Source organism: Salmo salar, chromosome 20, assembly GCF_965601325.2.
Source record: "Salmo salar chromosome 20, fSalSal1, whole genome shotgun sequence".
Classification (NCBI taxonomy): Eukaryota; Metazoa; Chordata; class Actinopteri; order Salmoniformes; family Salmonidae; genus Salmo; species Salmo salar.
The window spans coordinates 18,599,880-18,625,362 of NC_138310.1; the positions used below are offsets into that span (position 1 = coordinate 18,599,880).

The following is a 25,483-nucleotide window of genomic DNA, read 5'->3' on the forward strand; positions in this document are numbered from 1 at the left end:
CGCTCTTTCTATCTGTCTCAAATCAAATCAGTCACATACACATATTTAGCAGATGTTATTGCAGATGTAGCTAAATGCTTGTGTTACCAGTTCCAACAGTGCAGTAGTATTTAAAAATTCACAACAATACACAAATCTAAAAGTAAAAGAATGGAATTAAGAAATGTATAAATATTAAGACAAGCAATGTCGGAGTGGCATTGACTAAAATACAGTAGGAAAGAATACAGTGAACAGGCCGTGGCTCAGGCTGTTGATGTCCTTGATCTTTTTGGCCTTCCTGTGACACCGGGTGCTGTAGGTGTCCTGAAGGGCAGGCAGTGTGCCCCCGGTGATGCGTTGGGCAGTGCACCATCCCCTGGAGAGCCCTGCGGTTGCGGGCAGTGCAGTTGCCGTACCAGGCGGTGATACAGCCCAACAGGATGCTCTCAATTGTGCATCTGTAAAAGTTTGTGAAGATCTTAGGGGCCAAGCTAAATTTCTTCAGCCTCCTGAGGTTGAAGAGGCACTGTTGCGAGTTCTTCACCACACTGTCTGTGTGGGTGGACCATTGCAGATTGTCAGAGATGTGTACACTGGGGAACTTGCGGTCCCATTGATGTGGATAGGGGCGTGCTCCCTCTGCTGTTTCCTGAAGTCCATGATCAGCTCCTTCGTTTTGTTGACGTTGAGGGAGTTTACTTTCATAGCACCACTCCGCCAGAGCCCTCACCTCCTCACTGTTGGCTGTTTTGTCATTGTTGATAATCAGGCCTACTACTGTTGTGTTGTCTGCAAACTTGATGATTGAGTTGGAGACATGCATGGCCACGCAGTCATGGGTGAACAGGGAGTACAGGAGGGGGCTGAGCACACATCCTTGTAGGGCCCCTGTGTTGAGGATCAGCGAAGTTTAGGTGTTGTTTCCTACCTTCACCACCTGGGGGCGAACCGTCAGGAAGTCCAGCACCCAGTTTCACAGGGCGGGGTTCAGATGCAGAGCCTCGAGCGTCATGATAAGCTAGACGGGTACTATGGTGTTGGAGGCTGAGCTACGGTATAGTCAATGAACAGCATTCTGACGTAGGTATTCCTCTTGCCCAGATGGGATAGAGAAGTTTGCAGTGGGTCTGAGCCGTTGAATTGCAAATCCACTTTGTCTCTGTATAGACGTTTTGCCTATTTGATTGCCTTACGGAGGGAATAACTACACTGTTTGTATTCAACCATATTCACAGTCACCTTGCCATGGTTAAATGCGGTGGTTCGTGCTTTCAGTTTTGCATGAATGCTTACCATGGTTTCTGGTTTGGGTAGATTTTAATAGTCACCATGGGAACAGCCTTCCCTATACACTTCCTGATTAACTTAGTCACCGTGTCCGTGTTTATGTCAAAGTTATTCTCAGAGGCTACCCGGAACATATCCCAGTCCGCGTGATCAAAACAATCTTGGAGCATGGATTCCGATTCGTCAGACTAGCCAATAGGAAGGGATGAGCAAAATGGAGTCGTGATCTGATTTCCCGAAGGGAGGGCAGGGAAGGGCCTTGTAGGCATCTTACTAGTGGTCTAGTGTTTATCCTAAGTGAGTACTACAGTCAATGTGTTGATAGAACTTTTATAGCATTTTCCTCAAATTTGCTTTGTTAAAATCCCCAGCTACAATAAATGCGGCCTCAGGATATGTGGTTTCCAGTTTGCATAAAGTCCAGTGTACTTCCTTGAGGGCCGTCGTGGTATCGGTTTTAGGGGGAATATACACGGCTGTGACTATAACCGAAGAGAATTCTCTTGGGAGGTAGTATGGTCTGCATTTGATTGTGAGGCATTCTAGGTCGGGTGAACAAAATGACTTGAGTTTCCGTATGTTATCACAATCACACCATGAGTAGTTAATCATGAAACATACACCACCGCTTTTCTTCTTCCCAGAGAGCTCTTTATCCCTGTCTGCGCGATGAACTGAGAACCCAGCTGGCTGTATGGATGGTAAAAGTATATCCCGAGAGAGCCATGATTTTGTGAAACAGTCCCTGATGTCTCTCTGGAAGGAGATCCTCACCATGAGCTTGTCTACATTAGCGAGTAATATACTAGGAAGCGTTGGATGGTGTGCACGCCTCCTGAGTCGGACTAGAAGCCCACTCCGAATACCTCTTCTCTGCCAGTGGTGAGATAGTAGGAAGATAGAACCAACATGGGCCAGAGATATACCTTCCCAACAGTCAGCCAACATGCTGTTTTGTCTCTCTCTGTCTCCTTAGTGTTATGTTAATATTTTTACTTCTATGCAGTTGTAGATTTGGCTCATAGTCATGTCAATGGTGGCCTGTTGACATCGCATACTGGATAAAATGTACCCCTCTCACACAGTACTGTCTCAGGGCGGAGGGCTGAGATCTTACCAGGGATTACAGCCTGGGTCATTAGCATTGGGTAATTAGACTCCAGCCAGATACCATGTTAATTATATGCTAATTAATACTGTATTAGTCACTAGTTTGTTAGATATTTCAGAGATTCCATTAAAGTAAATATTGTTTCTGATTTCCATAATCCAGCTCATTCCAAAACATTTATTAAATTCATAAAGAATCAGTAACAGCATGAAGGGTAATGCTGTCTTGAATTCTCTTTTGTCCCAAACAGAAACAAGTCTTGAGAAAACAGATAGAAATACGAACAAGAGAGCTCACTATGTTTTCTCCTGTCAACTTCCACATACTGCCCTAACACAAACACGTTTGAGAGGGCCATTGATTTCCTAAAGGTACATTTGAAGGTCTTTGATCTCATTATTGGAATGTAATCAATATTCATTGACGTGTTGGGCTGATTCTCTGCATCATAGCTCCTTGGGTTCTCAGCAGTGGCAACAGTTACAAATCATTCCCTAAAATACATCAAGAAAAGGCCACTCATCACAATCTTTAAATTCAACATGACCATTGACACAAATCTAATTGATTCTCGTCACAGAATGGGGCACACTATGTCGGAGCGATTATATAATTACTATAGTGTTCAATAAAAGTCCAAATACAATGTTTCAACCAACAGGTGACAAAAGTAGGGCATTTTGCATGTTTAAATACTATTTCTTTGTTGTCAAACATGAGTATGCTGCCAGAAATCCAGTGCAGCAGTTTGACAGTGTGCTTGTTAATGTGGAGCCTAAACAGTCAGCACAACCCGATATGAACCACATGGTGATATTTAACAACACAGGCGCTTGTAACACTGGGCCATATAAACCCCCTCTTTAATAAAAGCCTGTTTTCCCCAGCACTCCTCAGTATGACTTGAGGCTTGCTAGAGGCAGCATAAGCAGGCTAACAGGTTCAGCAGGCGAACTCCCACCCATCTCTCCTATGACCAGACTCTTCCTGTATTGGGAAATACACACTATAATGCAATCAAGCACTTTATATGTGTGCGTGTGTGTGTGTGTAGGGGGTTGAAATAAGATTTCAAAAATCAATAAAGTTATCAGGTCAAACTAGGTCCTTTGTTCATAACGAGTATCAGATGGTGTTTGTGTTAGATTTAAAGTGCGTAAGCATCGGGGGATGGGTACTGGCAGTTTAAATAACACTTCCCTTGGAGACAAAAGTCTGAGATATGGTGGACTTGATGGTTTGGTTTGTCTGGATCAGAACTCACATAAAGGTTTGAATGGAATGATCGAAAAGGCCCTTGACGGCCATAATAAGAGGCTTTGGCATTAGCTATATTTAGCCTGCATTACAGAAGCCACGATTCCTGACCTCCCCCACTCTTATTGATCTTCACACACACAGCCTCTATCCCCCTACCCCCTCATCCACACACACACACACGCACACACACTCCCCCTTAACCAGAATTTGTAAGAAAAGGGACTTCCTGGCAAGTCCAGAGTGACGTGGTGTGTTGAGACAGGAAAGGCATCAGCGGGCTACTTTACATTATAAAAGACTGATTGGATTTAACCCTCCTTCAGCTGCAGAAGAAACACAACCTCTAACGCTGACTGGATAGGATTAGCATGGGGGAGGGAGCAGATACAGTAACCCCTCCCTTCCCAGAAAATACAACACTTAAAGCTGCAATATGTAACTTTTTGGGCGACCCGACCAAATTCACATGGAAATATGAGTTATTAGTCTGTCATTCTCATTGAAAGCAAGTCTAAGAAGCGGTAGATCTGTTCTATGTGCGCTCTTTCTATGCTTCCCGTTCTTAAATTTAGTTTTTGCGTCTTTTAATTTCGGTTTGGTGCACCAGCTTCAAATACAAAATGTTTGGAAAATATATTTCACAGCGGTTTAGATGGTACAATTATTCTCTACACTATACTTGCTTGTTTGGTCACATTAAATGAAATTAGGGGAACTATTGAAATTGTTGCAACCAGGAAATGGCTGAGCGATTTCTGCATAGTGCATCTTTAAGAGACAATAGGAAACATGAGAGAAATGTTTCCTATGCTGATAGTTAAACCACTAGACTAATGATTACAATGACTATCACATACCCATGTGGCTCAGTTGGTAGAGCGTGGCGCTTGCAATGCCAGGGTTGTGGGTTCGATTCCCACGGGGGACCAGTACAGAAAGAAAGTATGAAAATGTATGTGCTCACTACTGTAAATTGCTCTGGATGAGAGTATCTGCTAGATTACTAAAATGTATAACAATTATCAAACAAATAATGCCCAGTCTTGATCTGGTTGTCCATTCAACATGGTGTCTCTAGAACAATGCCTGGTGGGAACTGTGGTAACACTGAGTTACAAGTCATATACTACTCATGTATGAAGAAATATGACTGATTCCACATTGAAAAAAATGTTCCATACCAAAAAAAAACTTCTCACTGTGTCCCAACAAACACTACATTGATTTGTAACTCTAACCTGGGAAAGAGAAATGTGACATAATCCCATTGACTGAGAACATTGCAGAGGTCTGAGTTATCTGCAAAGTCTAAGGACATGATAGTTAGTAGGACTGACTGAGTGGATTGGTTTGGGCTATAAATGAGCAACTACAAATTCCTTTACCATTAACTTACACTAAAGGTATTTGTATCAACATAAAATACTATAACAACTACAATAGTCAGTGAGAGACAGTACATTAGCTACTTATTATACCCTGAAATAAAGTGAAACTGTGTTAGGTTTGGGAAGGTAGTCACAGCTGGGCTAACCCAGGGGGTTAAAACTGCCCAGTGAAGCAATCCTAACCTCTCCTCTATCACATAAACAATGCTGACTGGGGACAAAACCTTTTCCAGATGGGCCACAGTCACATACCACAGATCAATACATATGTAACTTCACTCAGCAGGACACAACAACCCAATCAACTATACATACCAATACACACAAATACTCTACTACACCCAAATGAACACACATAATGAAATATATTGAAATACTCTGAAAAGACTTTGAACAATATTGTACAATATTGTATTGACTAATTCATAGAAATTCATTGATTATTCAACAAAATACAAAAACATATTTGAAATAACAAATATATCACATGTATACCTTGGCAAGTATAGCTGCAACAAAAGTAACAAACTAGTCAAAATATAATTACATAATGTGTTTGTAACCAGTCCTTTTTTCCAAGAAGAAATCAGGAAACAAAGAAAATAATTTGACAAAACCATTGTCTAAATTTCATTTAACAAAAAAACATTCTGTTCATTCAATTTTTCTCAATATCGTGTTGTTTGAAATCCTCAGTGGAACAACAACATAATTCATTGATTTATTATTTGTTCAACTCCAGAATCATCCTCATCTATTGCTAAACATATGAAATGAAAACAAAGTGCTTAGCCAAAATGCTAGTGAATATGGTGATGGTAAAAAAGGAAACCAAAATGATTCGCACCAACTAAATGCTAGCCTGTTCTCTCATTTATACATGCATATTTAGGGTTGCATAAAGTATGAGCCATAAAGGCAACAGACCCAACCCCTTTCACTCTCGTATCCTCCCTTACCTTCCCATGTATCCATTTCATGCTTCTCCCAGTTTGCCAGGACGCCATTCAAGCACAGATTCCGCTAAAAAAAAGCCACAGGGCATGGGAGCCTTGGCCTCATGACTCTTCTCTCTCTCTCTCTTGTTCTCCCTCTCTCTCGCTCTGACATACAACCTCCTCCCTCCACAGCCTGTCCTCTCTCTGAGCAGAGACTTCTAAGCCAGCACCACTGGCCACTTTACTGCCTGGTCACATGACCACAGAGTTCAAGCCATGGGGTCACGGCTTGGCTTGAGGTCCAATGACAACTAGGGGTTATCTGAGTGGAACTGATAGTACTATTTTCTCTGTTGTTGAACAATGCTTTCCCTGCCCAAATTAGCCTCCCCTCCCTCTGCCTCTGGCACTTTTCACAGAGAACCAAAGTGCACGTTCAAGCATAAACAGGTTCAAGCTGACAACATACACTGACATTAACTAATTGAGTCATTTTGTCAATAGAAAACAAATAGAGTTAACCAATGTGTCATTGCTAGGTATCAAACCAGGAACAGTGCAAAGGGAAAAAAAACAAAGCCTCTAGAAATGGCTTAAAAAGTACAAGATAAGAATGATATTTATCTGTTCCTGCAGGCATATGTTTCCGTCCACAATAATGATCCAACATTTCATGTCACAAATATACCCCACAAAATGAACACACAGAGCAACATCACAACATTCAGCCACTCATACAGTTCTCCAATGAATTGCTTGGTATAGTGTACTCCTATAACTAGTTCTTTGTGAATTGTTTGGTCATGCCTTACCATCCACTGGGGTTTCCTCCTTCATTCCCTCCAGTGTCCTCTCTAAGAAGCCATGTTATGAAGGGTCCAGTTCTGAACCAGTGGACCACGTACTCTACTGCTATCCTGCTACCTTGTACCCTGCTACCCTAATGATTCTCAACCCATTACCCACCTCTCCTAGGATCACCCTTGTCCTGTCCAGTCAGGTCTTAGCTCACCCTCCTGAGCTCCACCCTGCTAATGCTGCAGCCACTTGTTCACTCTCCCACAGCCCCACAGTCACACAGCCCACCCCCCATGCCAATGCTAATGACCTACCTAAGTAAGTCACACATAAGAGGCTTTTCACATTCAAATGCCATGGAGGAGACGGAGAGACCAAGAGAGAGCGCTGCAATAGTGAAGGTGTAAACTTAGCAGTAGGAAGCATGAACAGTATAACTGACCTATCAGCTAACATATCACATTTAAATTCAAGTGGAAAACCTAAGAAAACTAACAATAATGAGAAATGCTTTGATGAAGAATGCAAAAACCTTAAAAATAAATTGAGAAACATATCCAACCAAAAACACAGAGACCCAGAAAATATTGGCTTACGCCCTCACTATGTGGAAACACTAAAACAGTACAGAAATACACTAAGAAGAAATAAGTAATAGCATGACAGAAAACTGCTCAATGTGATTGAAGAATCCATAGAACCAAATCACTTCTGGGAAAATTGGAAAACACTAAACAAACATGAAGAGCTACCTATCCAAAATGGAGATGTATGGATAAACCACTCCTCAAACCTTTTCGGCCATATAACAAAGAACCAAGAATAAAAACATATACATGATAATTTACAAAACGTAGAGAGTCTGTTATTAAAGACTACCAGAACCCACTGGATTCTCCAATTACACTGGATGAGCTACAGGACAAAATACAAACCTTCCAACCCCAAAAAGGCCTGCGGTGTTGACGGTATACTAAACAAAATGATACAGACCACAAATTCAAATAGGCTATTCTTAAACTCTTCAACACTATCCTCAGTTCTGGTATCTTCCACGTATACACCCTGTACACCCTTACTGACAAACAAACAAGCTAAAACAAAAACAAAGTCATGCTTTGTTGATTTCAAAAAAGCTTTTGACTCAATTTGGCATGAGGGTCTGCTATACAAATTGATGGAAAGTGGTGTTGGAGGAAAAACATACGACATTATAAAATGTGTGCTTTTAAAATTGCCATCAAACATATACAGTTGAAGTCGGAAGTTTACATACACTTAGGTTGGAGTCATTAAAACTCGTTTTTCAAACACTCCACAAATTTCTTGTTAACAAACTATAGTTTTGGCAAGTCGGTTAGGATCTCTACTTTGTGCATGACACAAGTAATTTTTCCAACAATTGTTTAGACAGATTATTTCACTTATAAATCACTGTATCACAATACCAGTAGGTCAGAAGTTTACATACGAAGGGTACCAAAACATGTCTGCTGCATTGAAGGTCCCGAAGAACAGAGGCCTCCATTATTCTTAAATGGAAGACGTTTGGAACCACCAAAACTCTTCCTAAACTGAGCAATCACGGGAGAAGGACCTTGGTCAGGGAGGAGTTTGCCAAAAGGTACCTAAAGGACTCTCAGATCATGAGAAACAAGTTCTCTGGTCTGATGAAACCAAGATTGAACTCTTTGGCCTGAACGCCATGCATCATGTCTGGAGGAAACCAGGCACCGCTCATCATCTGGCCAATACCATCCCTACGATAAAGCATGGTGGTGGCAGCATCATGCTGTGGGGATGTTTTTCAGAGGCAGGGACTGGGAGATTAGTTAGGATCGAGGGAAAGATGAAAGGAGCAAAGTACAGAGAGATCCTTGATGAAAACCTGCTCCAGAGCACTCAGGACCTCAAAGTGGGGTGATGGTTCACCTTCCAACAGAACAACGACCCTAAGCACACAGGCAAGACGAAGCAGCAGTGGATTCGGGACAAGTCTCTAAATGTCCTTGAGTGGCACAGCCAGAGCCTGGACTTGAACCCGATTGAACATATCTGAAGAGACCTGAAAATAGCTGTGCAGCGACGCTCCCCATCCAACCTGACAGAGCTTGAGAGGATCTGCAGAGAAGAATGGGAGAAACCCCTCAAATACAGGTGTGCCAAGCTTGTAGCGTCATACCCAAGATGACTCGAGGCTGTAATCGCTGCTACAGGTGCTTCAACAAATTACTGAGTAAAGGGTATGAATACTTATGTAAATGTGATATCAGTTGTTGTTGTTTTTTATACATTTGCAAAAAATTCTAAAAACCTGATTTTGCTTTGTCATTATGGGGTATTGTGTGTAGATTATTACAACAACAAAAAAAAACAGAGCAAATTGGAATGCTATCTGGCCCTAAACAGAGAGTACACAGTAGCAGAATACTTGACCACTGTGACTGACCCAAAATTAAGAAAATCCTTGACTGCGTACAGACTCAGTGAGTATAGCCTTGCTATTGAGAGAGGTTGCCATTGGCAGACCTGGCTCTCAAGAGAAGACAGGATATGTGCTCACTGTCCACAAAATGAGGTGGAAACTGAGCTGCACTTCCTAACCTTCTGCCAAATGTATGACCACATTAGAGACCACATTTCCCACAGATCAAACAGACCCACAAACAATTTGAAAAAAACCCAACATTGATAAACTCCCATATCTATTAGGCAAAATACTACAATGTGCAATCACAGGAGCAAGATTTGTGGCCAATTCTCATGAGAAAAGAGCAACCAGTTGAGCACAAACAACATTGTAAATACCACCGATACTTATCTGTTTATTTATCTTCCCCCACTATTCGTACTACAATTATTTGCATATTGCTTAAACACTGTACATAGCTGATAATATAACACTTGAAATGTTTTTATATTTTAGAAATCTTTTTACTGTTCATTTGTAATTGTTTTTTGTTGTTGTTCCATTTGTTTGTTTATTTTACTTGCTTTGACAATGTAAACACATTTTCCATTACAATAAAGCCTATTTGAATTGAATTAAGAGACAGAGAGACACACACAGAGAGAGAGAGTGAGAGAGAGAGAGAGAGAGAGAGGTGTTACAGGCTTTGGTTTTTCCATTTATATTTTGAGGTTGGACGTTAGCACGTTAGCATGCTGGATGCACCAATTGGTGTCAACTCTTTAGTCAGTATGTGTTACACCTGAGCTTGTCATCCCATTAGTCAGAAGGTGTTCCACCTATTTAAGAGCGGCTGACCCAGCGCTCCAGTTGGCTTGAGCTATTTGGAGGGTTAACACCTTTAGTTAGTGTTTTCTATTTTGATTTGTAAAAAACAATCCTTTATCTGATCTTCCCGGTTTTCATTTTGCTCCACTTTTTAGTTTGTTGCCCGTTTTTAAATTTGGTGTTGATTTTATTTTGTTTGCCTCTTCTTGGGCAAATTTAGTGGGCGTTCATGGTGGGTGTATTTTAGGGCCCAGATATTTGAGTGTTCAAAATACACTTTTGTGGTAGAGTTTCTTTCACTGACATCCACCCAAAGGGGTTACAAGATTGGTGGAAACATTTTGAAAATTGCATAAACTCACAGGCTAATAAAATTTTTAAAAGCCATTGACTAAGTTGGAAGCGTTTGTGGACACCCCCATTAATGTCTTTCAGAACCCCTCCTAGAACCCCACTTGTTTCATTTTCATTGTTGTTTCTTACTTTTTGTTAGTTCCTCCTTTTGTTTGAGCGACAATTTTTGTCTGTGCTGACACTGTGCTGACTCGAGCGCAGTGGAAGTATCATTGTTCACCCGTCTTGGAATACCTGATGGTCAAATGCCGACCCTTCTACCTCCCAAGGGAGTTTTCATCTGTTATCGTGACTGTTGTATACATTCCACCCCAGGACAAGAAAAATAACAAGCTGGCATTAGGAAATGTATCGGCGTTGTCTCCATAGTGAAGGTTCGCTGCTTCCCCAATCAAAAGCCCTGGATCAACACAGAGGTTGGCGCTAAACTAATGCACAGAGCTACTGCACTCAGGGCTATCGCAGACAACCCTGAGGCTACGGCTGAGGACAGGAACAAGTACAAGAAGTCCCACTAAGACCTCCGCAGAGTCATCAAACGAGCAAAAGGACAATATAGGAAAAAGGTAGAATCATATTACAATGGCTCCGACAACCACCGCATGTGGCAGGGGCTACGGTCTATTACGGATTACAAAGGAAGATACAGCCGTGATCTGCCCAACGATGCCTCTCTACCAGACAAAATGAATGCATGTATGCACGCTTCGACAATAACAACACTGTGCCGTGTGTGAGGGCCGCCACTGACCCAGAAGACTGGGTGATCCCGCCCTTTGAGGCCGACATGAGTAAGGTCTTTAATCAGATCAACACCCGCAAAGCCCGACGGTATTCCAGGGCTCGTTCTCAGAGCATGCGCAGAACAGCTGGCAGGCATATTCACTGTAATTTTCAACCTCTCCTTGACCCAGTCTGTAATCCCCATATCGTTTAAGATCACCACCATCTACCACCCTGTAGCACTCACATCTGTAATCATGAAGTGCTTTGAGAGGCTGGTTATGGCACACATCAACTCCATCATCCAAGACACCCTAGACCCACTCCAATTTGCATACCGGCCCAACAGATCCATAGACAACGCAATTTCAATTGCACTCCACACTGCCCTCACCCACCTGTATAAGAGGAATACCTATGTGAGAATGCTGTTCATTGACTACAGCTCAGCGTTTAACACCATAGTCCCATCTAAGCTCGTCACCAAGATTAGGACCCTGGGACTGAACACCTCCCTCTGCAACTGGATCCTGGTCTTCCTGACGGGCCGAGCCCGGGTGGTGAGGGTAAGCAAACATCACCTCCGCCACGCTGAACCTCAACACGGGGGCCCCACAGGAGTGTGTGCTTAGTCCCCTCATGTTCTCCCTGTTCAACCACGACAGCGTGGCCATGCACAAGTCCAACACCATCATCAAGCTTGCTGAATGCAAGTAGGCCTGTGGTAGGTGGTAGAACTGATCCCTGGCGACGAAGAGACAGCTTACAGGAAGGATGTCAGTGACCTGACAGTGCGGTGCTGGAACAACAACCTCTCCCTCAACGTCAGTAAGACCAAGGTGCTGATCGTAAACTACAGAAAATGGGAGGGCGAGCAAGCCCCCATCCACATTGACAGGGCTGCAGTGGAGTGGATCGAAAGCTTCAAGTTCCTCAGTGTCCAAATCCATAAGGACTTAAAATGGTCCACACACGCACAGTCACGAAGAAGGCGTAACAGCGTCTCTTCCCCCTCAGGAGGTTGAAAAGCTTTGGCATGGGCCCTCAGATCCTCAAAAAGTTCTACAGCTGTACCATTGAGAGCATGTTAACTGGCTGCATCACTGCTTGGTATGGCAATAGCACCGCCCTCGATGACATGGTGCTACAGAGGGTGGTGCAGACAGCCCGGTACATCATGAGGGCGGCAGGTAGCCTAGTGGTTAGAGCGTTGGGCCAGGATCGAATCCCCGAGCTGACAAGGTAAAAATCTGTCGTTCTGCCCCTGAACAAGGCAGTTAACCCACTGCCTAGGCGTCATTGTAAATAATAATTTGTTCTTAACTGACTTGCCTAGTTAAATTAAGGTTAAATAAAAAATTCAATAAACATTTCACTGGGCTGAGCTCCCTGCCATTCAGGACCTCTATATCAGGGAGTGTGAAAGGAAGGCCCAGAAAACCATTAGACTCCAGCCACCCAAGCCATGGACTGTTCTCTGTGCTTCTTATGGTAAGCGGTATCGGTGCATCAATTCTGTCTCCAACAGGCTCCTGAACAGCTTCTATCCCCAAGCCATAAGTCTGCTAAATAGCTAACAAAATGGCTACACGGTCTATCTGTGTTGAGCCTTGTATTTTATTTTATCTTTATGCACATTCACTGGGCTCTTCACACTCACGCACACAGAAACTCAGTCCAACACTTGCTCACACACACACATAATATGCACATACATTGACACTGACTCTACACACAAGCACATCCACTCACATACAATCATCATATACGCTGCTGCTACTCAGTTCATCATATATCTTGATTCCCAGTCACCTTACCCTTATACATATCTACCTCCATCACTTCAGGATCCCTGCACATTGTAAATATGGTACTGGAACAGACTGACCCTGTATATAGTATGCTTACTTTCTCGTGTTCTTCCTATTTCTTATTTTTATTTCTTGTGTGTTTTAGTTCTACCTTATGATAAGTTTTATATTACATTGTTACTGATGACTGCATTGTTGGGTTTAGAGCTTGCAAGGCATTTCACTGTACGTGTGCATGTGACATTAAAACTTGAAACTTGAAATCAGTCGTAGTAATAATATACAGTGGTGGAAAAAGTATACAATTGTTATACTTGAGTAAAAGTATAGATACCTTAATAGAAAGTTACTCAAGTAAAAGTGAAAGTCAGCCAGTAAAATACTACTAGAGTAAAAGTCTAAAAGTATTTGGTTTTAAATATACTTAAGTATCAAAAGTAAATGTAATTGCTAAAATATACTTAAGTATCAAAAGTAAAAGTATAAATCACTTAAAATTCATTATACTAAGCAAAGCAGATGGCACCATTTTCTTGTTTTAAAAATGTACGGATAGCCAGAGATTATTTACAAAAGATGCATTTGTGCTTAGTGAGTCCGCCAAGCCAGAGGCAGTAGGGATGACCACGAGTTCTCTTGATAAGTGTGTGAATTTGACTATTGTTCTGTCCTGCTAAGCACTCAAAATGTCATTTTGGTTGTCAGAGAAAATGTATGGAGTAAAAAGTACAATATTCTCTTTAGGAATGCAGTGAAGTAAAAGTAGTCAAAAATATAAATAGTAAAGTACAGATACCCCCAAAAATTACTTAAGTAGTACTTTAATATATTCTTACTTAAGTACTTTACACCACTGGTAATATAGCAGATTGCTGATCCATCGACAGACCTGCTCTAGTAGTGTAATAGCCAAAGACAAGTCTCGCCGTCTCCAAGATTACTTTACAGTAATACCCTAAAGAGTCTCGCGCCATATGTCACTGTGTCAAGGTTACTCCACAGGGACTTTACTGTATATTACATCTATGGTTTATATGCACTAATCACAACTGCTATTCAGTAAAATGTTGGTTGTTTGTGTTATTGCACTTTGATTTCATATGATAGAAATACGGAGATTGTTAGTCATGCTGTCAATGCACCATTCTACACTTTAATAGGATATACTTGGCACAGGCAGATGCCATACTGTATGTTTTTGGCAAATCTGTACCTCTGAAGGAAATGTCCTCTGTTTACATGTTTTGAAGGGCATAACCTCAGTTTGTCAATGCTAATAGGAAACCAAGCCTGATGATGATGAGCGGGGAGCTCGGCCATGGGAACTGGCCATATGTCACCCTTGACCTTAGTACCTTCACCCCCCCCCCACGCACACGGCAAAGATGAACAGCATAATCAGCAATTTTGCCTTTAACTTTGAAGTCACAGGGGACGGCGGGGATAATGTTGCCTGCGATTTACTTGGCTAGTTATTAGGGCGATGTGGAGAGGCATTATGACTGTTCTACAACAGGTCAGGTCAGGTAGAGGCTATCTCTACATGTCTCATGGATGTCCCCTTGTTTATGGCTTCTGTTCCCTGTATCGTTGCTAATCTAAATCCCAAACAGCCCTGATTTATCTGGTTAAACAATGAGGGAGGTTATATATGTGGCCCACTGTCTGCCCTTGCACAACAGGCTGAGCACACAGAGAGAGAACACTGGCTGGGGGACATCAGCGGTTTCTGTCACATAACATCACTTGAATCCCAGTTGACTACTTGTTGAATTTTTTGCATATTTCTTAAAAACTATTCAAATGTTTGAGGGAATGTTCACAACTTTATCTAAGAAGATGAATAGAAATAACCATAACAAATACATGAGAAGTGTATTCATTAGGGGTGATACCACTAAACAAAGGCCAGGACACAACAATAGTGATCATGTAAAGCTGTTTTCTGAAATGTTAATTTAATCAGATGTCAATTGGAAAGAGCTTATTGTTAGTTTTTTTTTGCATTTCCCTAAACAGAGCAACAAAGGGTAGTATTTAGTTTGCTGCTCCCCTCCCCCTCCCTTTCCTGTTTGGCCAAGCATACTGGCAAATTCCTTTTGAGTTGGGAGGCAATGACTATCCTTTATAACAGGAATAGACAAACCCTTTATCTTTCTCAATAACCCATCTACACATAAACCACAAACACCCAATATAAAATATTCACAACTTCAAACCACATCCATACGGAGAAGACTATAGATTCTGTATCACAAAAAGTCACAGCCCATTGTAATAGAGCAAGTTGACACAACCAATGAGACACAGCCCACTCTACACCGCAAACACATCTACAGTTAATCTCTCTCTTTTAAAACACACAACAAATACGTTCCTTCTCTAAGCAGTGGCATACAGCATAATGGTGATATAAATTGTGAGTCAGTAAGATAGATAGTGAAGGATAGAGGTGTGACGTGAGCTTGCCTTAATGAGGGCTGACCTCACTCTCCAACAGGCTCCGGGGTCACGTCCACCCCCAAAGATTAGTTTCCAGTTTTAATGTCACATGCACAAGTACAGTGAAATGCCTTTCTTGCAAGCTCTAAACCCAACAATGCAGTTATCAATATAAATGTAATACAAAAAAATTACATAAGGTAGAACAAAAACACATAAATAAAAGTAAGAAATAAGAAGAACACGAGAAAGTAAAAAGCTATATACAGGGTCAGTTCCAATACCATATTTACAATGTGCATGACAGAGGTAGATACACCACATGGCCAAAAGTATGTGGACACCTGCTCATCAAATATCTCATTCCAAAATATATACAGTATGGCATCTGCCTGTGCCAAGTATTGCTTCCATTTAGCCACAAGAGTGTTAGTGAGGTCGGTCACTGATGTTGGGCGATTAGGCCTGGCACAAAGTCGGCGATCCAATTCATCCCAAAGGTGTTCGATGAGGTTGAAGTCAGGGCTCTGTGCAGGCCAGTCAAGTTCTTCCACATCGATCTCAAAAAAACATTTCTGTACGGACCTCGCTTTGTGCACGGGGGAATTGTCATGCTGAAAACTATTGCCACAAAGTTGGAAGCACAGAATCGTCTAGAATATCATTGTATGCTGTAGCATTAAGATTTCTCTTCACTGGAACTAAGGGGCCTAGCCTGAACGATGAAAAACAGACCCAGACCATTATTCCTCCTCCACCAAACGTTACAGTTGGCACTATGCATTGGGGCAGGTTGCATTCTCCTGGCATCTGCCAAACCCAGATTAGTCTGTTGGTTTGCCAGATGGTGAAGCGTGACTCATCACTCCAGAGAACGCATTTCCACTGCTCCAGAGTGCAATGGCGGCGAGCTTCATATCACTCCAGCCGTTTGGCATTGTACATTTAGCAGTCTTAGCATAGAAACTGGTCAGGAGCCTGTTGGTGTCAGAACTGATGCACCGGTACCGCTTGCCGTGCGGAAGCAGAGAGAACAGTCTATGGCTTGGGTGGTTTTAGTCTTTTATGATTTTCCGGGCATTCCTATCACACCGCCTGATGTAAAGGTCCTGGATGGCAGGTAGCTCAGCCCCAGTGATGTACTGGGCTGTCTGCGCCACCCTTTGTAGCACCATGTAATCGAGGGTGGTGCTGTTGCCATACCAAGCAGTGATGCCGCCACCACACTGACAGGTCACTGACCTGTCTCATCATCGCAGGTGATCAGGCCTACCACTGTCGTTTCGTCAGCAAACTTGATGATGGTGTTAGATTCATGCATGTCCCACAGTCGTGGGTGAACAGGGAGTACAGGAGGGGACTAAACACACACCCCTGTGGGGCCCCCGTGTGGAGGGTCAGTGTGGCGGAGGGGATGTTGCCTACCCTCACTACCTGGGGTCGGCTCGTCAGGAAGTCCAGGATCCAGTTGCAGAGGGAGGTGTTCAGTCCCAGGGTCCTTAGCTTAGTGATGAGCTTGGATAGCACTATGGTGTTGAACCCTGAGCTGTAGTCAATGACAACACTTTCACATAGGTATTCCTCTCATACAGGTCGGAGGGTAGTGTGGAGTGCAATAGAGATTGCATTTTCTATGGATCTGTGGGGCGGTATGCAAATTGGAGTGGGTCTAGGGTGTCTGGGTTGATGGAGTTAATGTGTGCCATAACCAGCCTCTCAAAGCACTTCAGGATTACAGATGTGAGTGTTACAGGGCGGTAGTCATTGTGGCATGAAGCCTTAGAGTCTTAAGACATGTGGGGATTACAGACTGGGACAAGGAGAGGTTGAAAATGACGGCCAGCTGACTGCCAGGTGATCTGCGCATACTCTGAAAACACGCCCTGGAATTCAGTCCGGCCTCACGGCTTTGCGAGTGTTGACCTGATTAACCTGTTGGGGATAGGGGGCAGTATTTGCACGGCCGGATAAAAAACGTACCCGATTTAATCTGGTTACTACTCCTGCCCAGTAACTAGAATATGCATATAATTATTGGCTTTGGATAGAAAACACCCTAAAGTTTATAAAACTGTTTGAATGGTGTCTGTGAGTATAACAGAACTCATATGGCAGGCAAAAACCTGAGAAGATTCCTTACAGGAAGTGGCCTGTCTGACCATTCCTTGAGCTTCTTGACTCTGTTTATTGAAGACTGAGGATTTTTGCTGTAACATGACACTTCCTACGGCTCCCATAGGCTCTCAGAAGGCGGGAAAAAGCTGAATGGTGTAATTCCAGCCCCAGGCTGAAACACATTAGCGCTTTTGGCAAGTGCTCTATCAGAGGACAATGGGCTGAGGCGCGTGCACGAGTCGACCCCATGTTTTTATTTTCGTTCGTCTCTGAACCTAAACACAGATTCCCGGTCGGAATATTATCGCTTTTTTACGAGAAAAATTGCATAAAAATTGATTTTAAACAGTGGTTGACATGCTTCGAAGTACGGTAATGGAATATTTCGAAATGTTTTGTCACGAAATGCGTCGTGCGCGTAACCCTTATTTACCCTTTCGGATAGTGTCTTGAACGCACGAACAAAACGCCGCTATTTGGATATAACTATGGATTATTTGGGACCAAACCAACATTTGTTATTGAAGTAGAAGTCCTGGGAGTGCATTCTGACGAAGAACACCAAAGGTAATAACATTTTTCTTATAGTAAATCTGACTTTGGTGAGTGCTAAACTTGCTGGGTGTCTAAATAGCTAGCCCTGTGATGCCGGGCTATCTACTTAGAATATTGCAAAATGTGCTTTCACCGAAAAGCTATTTTAAAATCGGACATATCGAGTGCATAGAGGAGTTCTGTATCTATAATTCTTAAAATAATTGTTATGCTTTTTGTGAACGTTTATCGTGAGTAATTTAGTAAATGTTTAGTAAATTCACCGGAAGTTTGCGGGGGGTATGCTAGTTCTGAACGTCACATGCTAATGTAAAAAGCTGTTTTTTGATATAAATATGAACTTGATTAAACAAAACATGCATGTATTGTATAACATAATGTCCTAGGTGTGTCATCTGATGAAGATCATCAAAGGTTAGTGCTGCATTTAGCTGTGGTTTGGGTTTATGTGACATTATATGCTAGCTTGAAAAATGGGTGTCATTATTTCTGGCTGGGTACTCTGCTGACATAATCTAATGTTTTGCTTTCGTTGTAAAGCCTTTTTGAAATCGGACAGTGTGGTTAGATTAACGAGAGTCTTGTCTTTAAAATGGTGTAAAATAGTCATATGTTTGAGAAATTGAAGTAATAGCATTAAGGTATTTGAATAACACGCCACAGGATTCCACTGGCTGTTACGTAGGTGGGACGATTTCGTCCCGCCGACCCTAGAGAGACCTTACACACGTTGGCCTCGGAGAGCGAGATCATCCAGTCCTCTGGTTCGGTGAGGGCCCTCACGCACGGTATGGTGTTGTCATTGTCGAAGCGTGCATAAAATGCGTTAAGTTGCTCTGGTAGAGAGGCAGCATTGGGCAGATCATGGCTGGGTCTTCCTTTGTAATCCGCAATGGACTACCCTGCCACGTTTTGGAGCCTGTGTAATATGATTTCAATTTATTCCTATATTGTCTTTTATCTAATTTGATGACTCCGCAAAGGTCGTAGTGGGACTTCTTGCACTTGTTCCTGTCCTCAGCCGTAGCCTCAGGGTTGTCTGCGATAGCCCTGAGTGCGGTAGCCCTGTGCTTTAGTTTAGCGCCAACCTCTGTGTTAATCTAGGGCTTTTGATTGGGGAAGCAGCGAACCTTCACTGTGGGAACAATGTCGCCGATGAATTTCTTTATGAAGCCAGTGACGGAGGTGTTTAACTAGTCAATGTTATCGGCGGAGTCTTGGAACATATTCCAATCAGTGCTAGCAAAGCAGTCCTGTAGCATAATCTCTGATTCTGATGACCATTTCTCAACAGAGAGAGTCACAGGTACTTTCTGTTTGAGCTTCTGCTTGTAAACAGGAAACAGGAGTACGGAGTCATGATCTCATTTTCCGAAAGGCGGATGAGGGAGGGCCTTGTATGCTTGCTTGTGGGGTAGAGTAACAGTGGTCTAGGACTCTATCGCCCCTAGTGGTGAAGGAGACATGTTGATGGAAGTTGGGCATCAGGTGTGTTAATGACACAGAATTAAAATTGCTGGTGACTTATGCAGTGCCTTCAGAAAGTATTCACACCCCTTGACTTTGCCATTATGGGGTATTGTGTGTAGATGGGTGAATTTTTGTTTTATTTCATCCATTTTACATTCAGGCTGTAACACAACAAAATGTGGAATAAGTCAAGGGGTGTGAATACTTTCTGAAGGCACAGTGTAGATTTGGCCTTGTGTTTTAGGTTATTGGCCTACTGAATTCATCTCCCAGTCTCCGGTGGAAAGCAGACTGAACCAGGTTTTCCTCTAGGATTTTGCCTGTGCTTCGCTGTATTCTGTTTCTTTTTATCCTAAAGAACTCCCTATTTGTTGGCAATGACAAGCATACCCATAACATGATGCATCCACCACCTGCTTGAAAATATGAAGAATGGTACTCAGTGATGTGTTGTGTTGTATTTGCCCCAAACATAATGCTTTGGAATTAAGTTAATTTCTTTGCTACATTTTTTTGCAGTTTTCCTTTAGTGCCTTGTTGCAAACAGGATGCATGTTTTGGTATATTTTTTATCTGTACAGGCTTCCTTCTTTTCACTCTGTCATTTAGGTTAGTATTGTGGAGTAACTACAATGTTGTTGATCCATCCAGAGTTTTTTCCTATCACAGCCATTAAACTCTGTAACTGTTTTAAAGTCACCATTGGCCTCATGGTGAAATCCCTGAGCGGTTTCCTTCCTCTATGGCAACTGAGTTAAGAAGGATGCCTGTATCTTTCTAGTGACTGGGTGTATTGATACACCACCCAAAGTGTAATTAATAACTTCACCATGCTAAAATTTCTAAAAACATAATTCCACTTTGACATTATGGGGTATTGTGGGTAGGCCAGAAACAAAACAATCTCTATTTAATCCATTTGAAATTCAGGCTGTAACACAACAAAATGTGGAAAAAGTCACTGAACTTTTGCAGTGTCTTACATGAAGATTTACAGTGTCTTACATGAAGATGTACAGTGTCTTACATGAAGACACTGTAAAACTGAACTGGCCAGTGTCAACGTGACTGAACAGTAAAAACAGAGAATCTTTAGAATCCATTTGTGATCCATTTGACAAGACTTATGCTAATATCAAACCAATGATAGAACACAGGGCATTTTACAAAACAGGACTTTGTGAGTTCATACACCACTGCCAACATACTGTAACTCTTTCTCTGTTTCTACCTGTAAAGTCACAGGACACAACCATTTGGTGTCATACAAGTAATGGATGAAGATCCACTACCCCTAACTGCCTAGCCAGCTGGGCCCTCATAGAACATACAGTAGAAGGCTTGTCTTGTAGAGAGAGACACACACACACATTCCACAGTCTCCAGCTGGCAGTCAGTCAAGGGTGGTGAAAGTCACACATTATTTATCAGTGTAATTCTAGCTAACACAAGTGGTAACACCCTGGCTTTGGGTACACTGCAATACTGAACAGTACTGAGTGAGAGACATTCATATCCTGTTACAGTAACTAAAACGTACAGTATGTCAACAATTAGCAATCTGTTTCTCAAAGACGAAAATCCATATGCCTATAGCTATGTGGGGATAAGTGTGTAAAAACATCACTGGTTACTGCGAGTGCCTATTAAATAACCCCAAAAAGAACAACTTTATTTTTCAAATATCCATACCACTAGCTTTCTACAATGTGGGAAACAAAAGCTATATTTGACACATCAGTATTTGGGTGGTAACCCTTAACCCAGTATACAAATAAAACACGATGTTATATTCCGTAAGCAGAGGAGGAGAGGGGAGGGCCGTTTAGCAGCCTCAACATGACCAGACTTCAGAAGATTCACCAGCAGAGGGAGACAACAGATAATATTAAACCCTCTCAGGTCCACTCGCTCAGGGGACCAAGAGAGAGCTAACGCCAACGTGAATCAACTCGCTCTTTTACAAACAAAGACACGCATAGGCACCACCAATATACAATCTCTTCCACCTATGGTCGCCTACAACAGACAGGTATACCATGATAGATAGACAGATGATGAAAGGGTATGAGACCAGCTCACAGACACAGTGTTTGAGGGTTTTAGTCTGGCTTTTACCATAAGCCTGGGATCAAACAACACACCCTGCTTATTTCAGAGACGAGCGTTGCTGTCTCTATTTTAGGGAATCACTATAGTCGTATCCCTAAGCTGAAGATTTACTACTACTATAAGACTAGTAATAACACCTCACTAAATGTGTGGTTTTGAAACAAAACATTTTTGGAACTTCATTGTAAAACTAGGTGAAAGCGATTGTCCTCAGCCATGATGTGATAGACAAACAAATCGTGTGATGGCTCCATTTCTACATTTTAAACCAGGGTGGACTAGTACTGCCCCTGACCTACACCACATTCAATAGGGTTAAGCCTGAAACACTGTGTTTTATAAGTAAAGCTACTAAAACACAGAGATAGTCTTGACATCAAGCGTCTGGGCTGTCCGGTATTTAGGAGCAGAGGAGTTTGTGTGTTTTTAAGGATGAGACATCAAGCCGTTTTTTTTCTTCTCTCAGCCAACATGATAATGACAGGTTTCACAGACAGCAGGGTGCACATCCCTGTCTGCTGCTTCTCCTTCAAAAGGAGCCGCCTGTAGACTGAGTGGGCCTGGAGCCTGCCAAATTACAGTGTGATCCTCCCGCACTTCCCTGTCCCTCTCCTCTCTCTGTCTATCCTTCTCTCACCTTCCACCATTTCCCCTTTCTCTGTCTCTCCCTCCCTCACTTGTCATGTCCCTTTTCTCTGTCTCTATAATCCTCATTAGCTAGCGGTCTTGACCCTCTTTTCTCAGTCGATCTATCCCTCCTGTTCCTGTCCATTTTCTCTCCATCTTCCAGTCCTAAGAGTGATCCCAGCATCCTATGAAATGACCGGGTTCACCTCTGTTAGAAATATTCTAGACTGAAACCCTCCCTGAGGACTTATCATAAGAATCCTGTTAGAGGCTCAATTTCAGAATGACAGGCTAGTAGCCAATCTGTCCTCAGCTAAATCACACATACTACCCACACTGGATTTGCCTGACTGTGTGATAAAATGTCAGAGTTTGCCTCGGGCATTTCAAACCGTCGTCTTCCTGTCTACTTTTCATGCGCCTTGATAACATCTATAGAGCCCATATTACATTATTTGTGGTGGTGAACAGTGGAGGTCCCTACACTATCTAGTTCATTGCTGCTCCATCCCTTCCCTCTCTTCCCCCATCTTGCTCATCCTTGCTTTCTCCATATCTAGCTCATCCCCTCTTTCCCTGTCTGCCTCATCTAACACTTACCCCCCCATATACTCTCCTCCCTCCCCCTCTCCATCATCCCCCATCTACCTCTTCTTACCCCCCCTCCCCTCTCTCCTCTCCCTCTCCTCCTTTTCCGCTCCAGAACTGTCGGATGGCGTTAGTTCCTTTCACGCTCATCGCCTGTAGGAATAACAGCCGTGAACCTCGCCGAACAGCGCCATTCTCCTGCTCCAGTTAGCTCTCCACTCAGCACAGCCTGCCTGCCTCGCAAATACCAACATTATTCATGTTGTGGCCCTTACACAACATAGCCCGCTAAAGGGCAAAGTTAAGCAGACACGAATCCTAACGGAAGAGGTCATGTTCTTGACCTAAACATTTTTTATGTATATTGTATAATTGAGCCTTGATTATTATTAGATAGTGTCACCAACTGTAGCATGGCCCTTTTACTAAAGTAAAGAAAACAGTGTAAGAATGAAGGAGCCATCTATTTACGCCGTCCTATGAAGCCTACAGACTGAACATATACAATGATATAAAAGTGGATCAATATGGAGTAAAATGTTTGTTAAAAAAAAATGTTTTGTTGTAAACTGCATAGTAGTTTTTACTGTGCCAGTACCAGGAGACCATACAGCTTTTTTCTACGACATAGCCTGTGCATGACATTGAAATAATCCTGCATGTCTGCGGCTCTTGTGAGGACAGTTTTGCACCATAGGGAGGATCCAAACCAATGGCAGTGTAATTACCAGTTTGACAAGCTATTCCAGACAAATAAGCAAAACTCTGAACGGAGAAAAGTTTCTCATCACTCAGTCCTTCCTTCCTTCCCGAGCCTGGCGTAGAGGGCTTAGGCTAATCACAGCAGATTAGTGGGAGCTCTGATGGATGCTACGTTACGCTAGCCTGTTAATCATCTATGTGATGATAACCATGAATCATCTTAGAATTATTAGCAATATATTTTTTCCCAATAACAGTTAGATGAAATGACCACAGTAGGCCTATATCAGCAAATATCACAGTTTTGCCTCATTGAGGTCCGTTCGCCTCTGTTTCATCAATGTCACAGTCATGTCTCTGTGTTGATACAGTATGTATAAGCTCTACATATTGAGTGAGGGTTAGGTGACCTGCACAAGCGCTTTAGAGTTGCTGTGATCTCCAGAGAGCCCTGTGATTTAGCTGTGAAATGACAGAGCTCCTGCCTCTTAATGGGTGGGGAGCTAATGACACACTGCCCCAAGCTAACATGACTATTAGTCCAGCTGGGGCTGCAGGAAGGGACAACAACACAATTCTGTCATTACACCCTGGCTGGCTGGAAAATACCTCTAATCAGGTGGGCATGGGCACAGGCTTCATCCAAGCCAGGATGATCCAACTGGTTTCAGTCCCCCCACCCCCCCACCCCTCTCCTCGGTGGTGGCGCATCCCTGACTGGACGTCCCAGACCCAGTCACATTCCTGTGTGCAGCATGTGGAAGGGAGGAATGTAAAAAAACCTCCATGCCTGGTTGGTAGGCTATCCCCAAGTCTGTATTACTGTGATAATCAGACAGACTCAACTTTACAGGCACATAAAAAAAAACTAAAAACCTACCTAACTGTCTGAAGTGAACTGACTGACTGAGTTACACAATGACCTGAGAGACAGCAACACCTGTCCTGAGCTGACCTGTCCTGACCTGTCCTGAGCTGACCTGTCCTGAGCTGACCTGAGCTGACCTGACCTGAGCTGACCTGTCCTGAGCTGACCTGTCCTGAGCTGACCTGAGCTGAGCTGACCTGTCCTGAGCTGACCTGTCCTGAGCTGACCTGACCTGACCTGACCTGAGCTGATGTCACGTCCTGACCAGTAAAGGGGTTATTTGTTATTTGAGTTTGGTCAGGACGTGGCATGGGGTATTTGTTTTATATGGTTCGGGGTGGTTGTGTACGTAGAGGGGTGTTATATTTATGTATTCCGGGGTTTTTGGTTATTGTTCTATGTTAGTTTATTTCTATGTTCTGTCTAGTCATTTGTATTTACTTACAACTACAACTACCCTACCCTACAACTCATCCAGAACGCCGCAGCCCGTCTGGTGTTCAACCTTCCCAAGTTCTCTCACGTCACCCCGCTCCTCCGCTCTCTCCACTGGCTTCCAGTTGAAGCTCGCATCCGCTACAAGACCATGGTGATTGCCTACGGAGCTGTGAAGGGAACGGCACCTCCATACCTTCAGGCTCTGATCAGGCCCTACACCCAAACAAGGGCACTGCGTTCATCCACCACTGGCCTGCTGGCCCCCCTACCTCTGAGGAAGCACAGTTCCCGCTCAGCCCAGTCAAAACTGTTCGCTGCTCTGGCACCCCAATGGTGGAACAAGCTCCCTCACGACGCCAGGACAGCGGAGTCAATCACCACCTTCCGGAGACACCTGAAACCCCACCTCTTTAAGGAATACCTAGGATAGGATAAAGTAATCCTTGTAACCCCCCCCCCCCCCCTTAAAATATTTAGATGCACTATTGTAAAGTGGTTGTTCCACTGGATATCATAAGGTGAATGCACCATTTTGTAAGTCGCTCTGGATAAGAGCGTCTGCTAAATGACTTAAATGTAAATGTAATGTATTTCTATGTTTTGCTAATTGGTGTTGGGGCCTTCAGTTGGAGGCAGCTGTCTATCGTTGCCTCTGATTGAAGGTCCTATAATTAGG

At 43.0% G+C, this 25,483-nt stretch overlaps 1 protein-coding gene across 2 annotated transcripts in view; it reads right to left on the reverse strand.

Moving 5' to 3' along the window:
• LOC106579986 (nuclear receptor subfamily 6 group A member 1-A) overlaps positions 1–25,483 on the reverse strand; it is a 105,525-nt gene that overhangs the window by 23,091 nt on the left and 56,951 nt on the right. Inside the window, exon 1 of one of the 2 annotated variants that reach the window (XM_014160480.3) lies at positions 5,988–6,192. The exons of the other annotated variant lie outside the window; for it this stretch is intronic. Within the exon in view, the coding sequence (XP_014015955.1) occupies positions 5,988–6,003 (16 nt within the window). The 5' untranslated portion in view covers positions 6,004–6,192. Of the gene's footprint in view, positions 1–5,987; positions 6,193–25,483 lie in introns of those variants that run through there. 2 annotated transcript variants of the gene reach the window in all.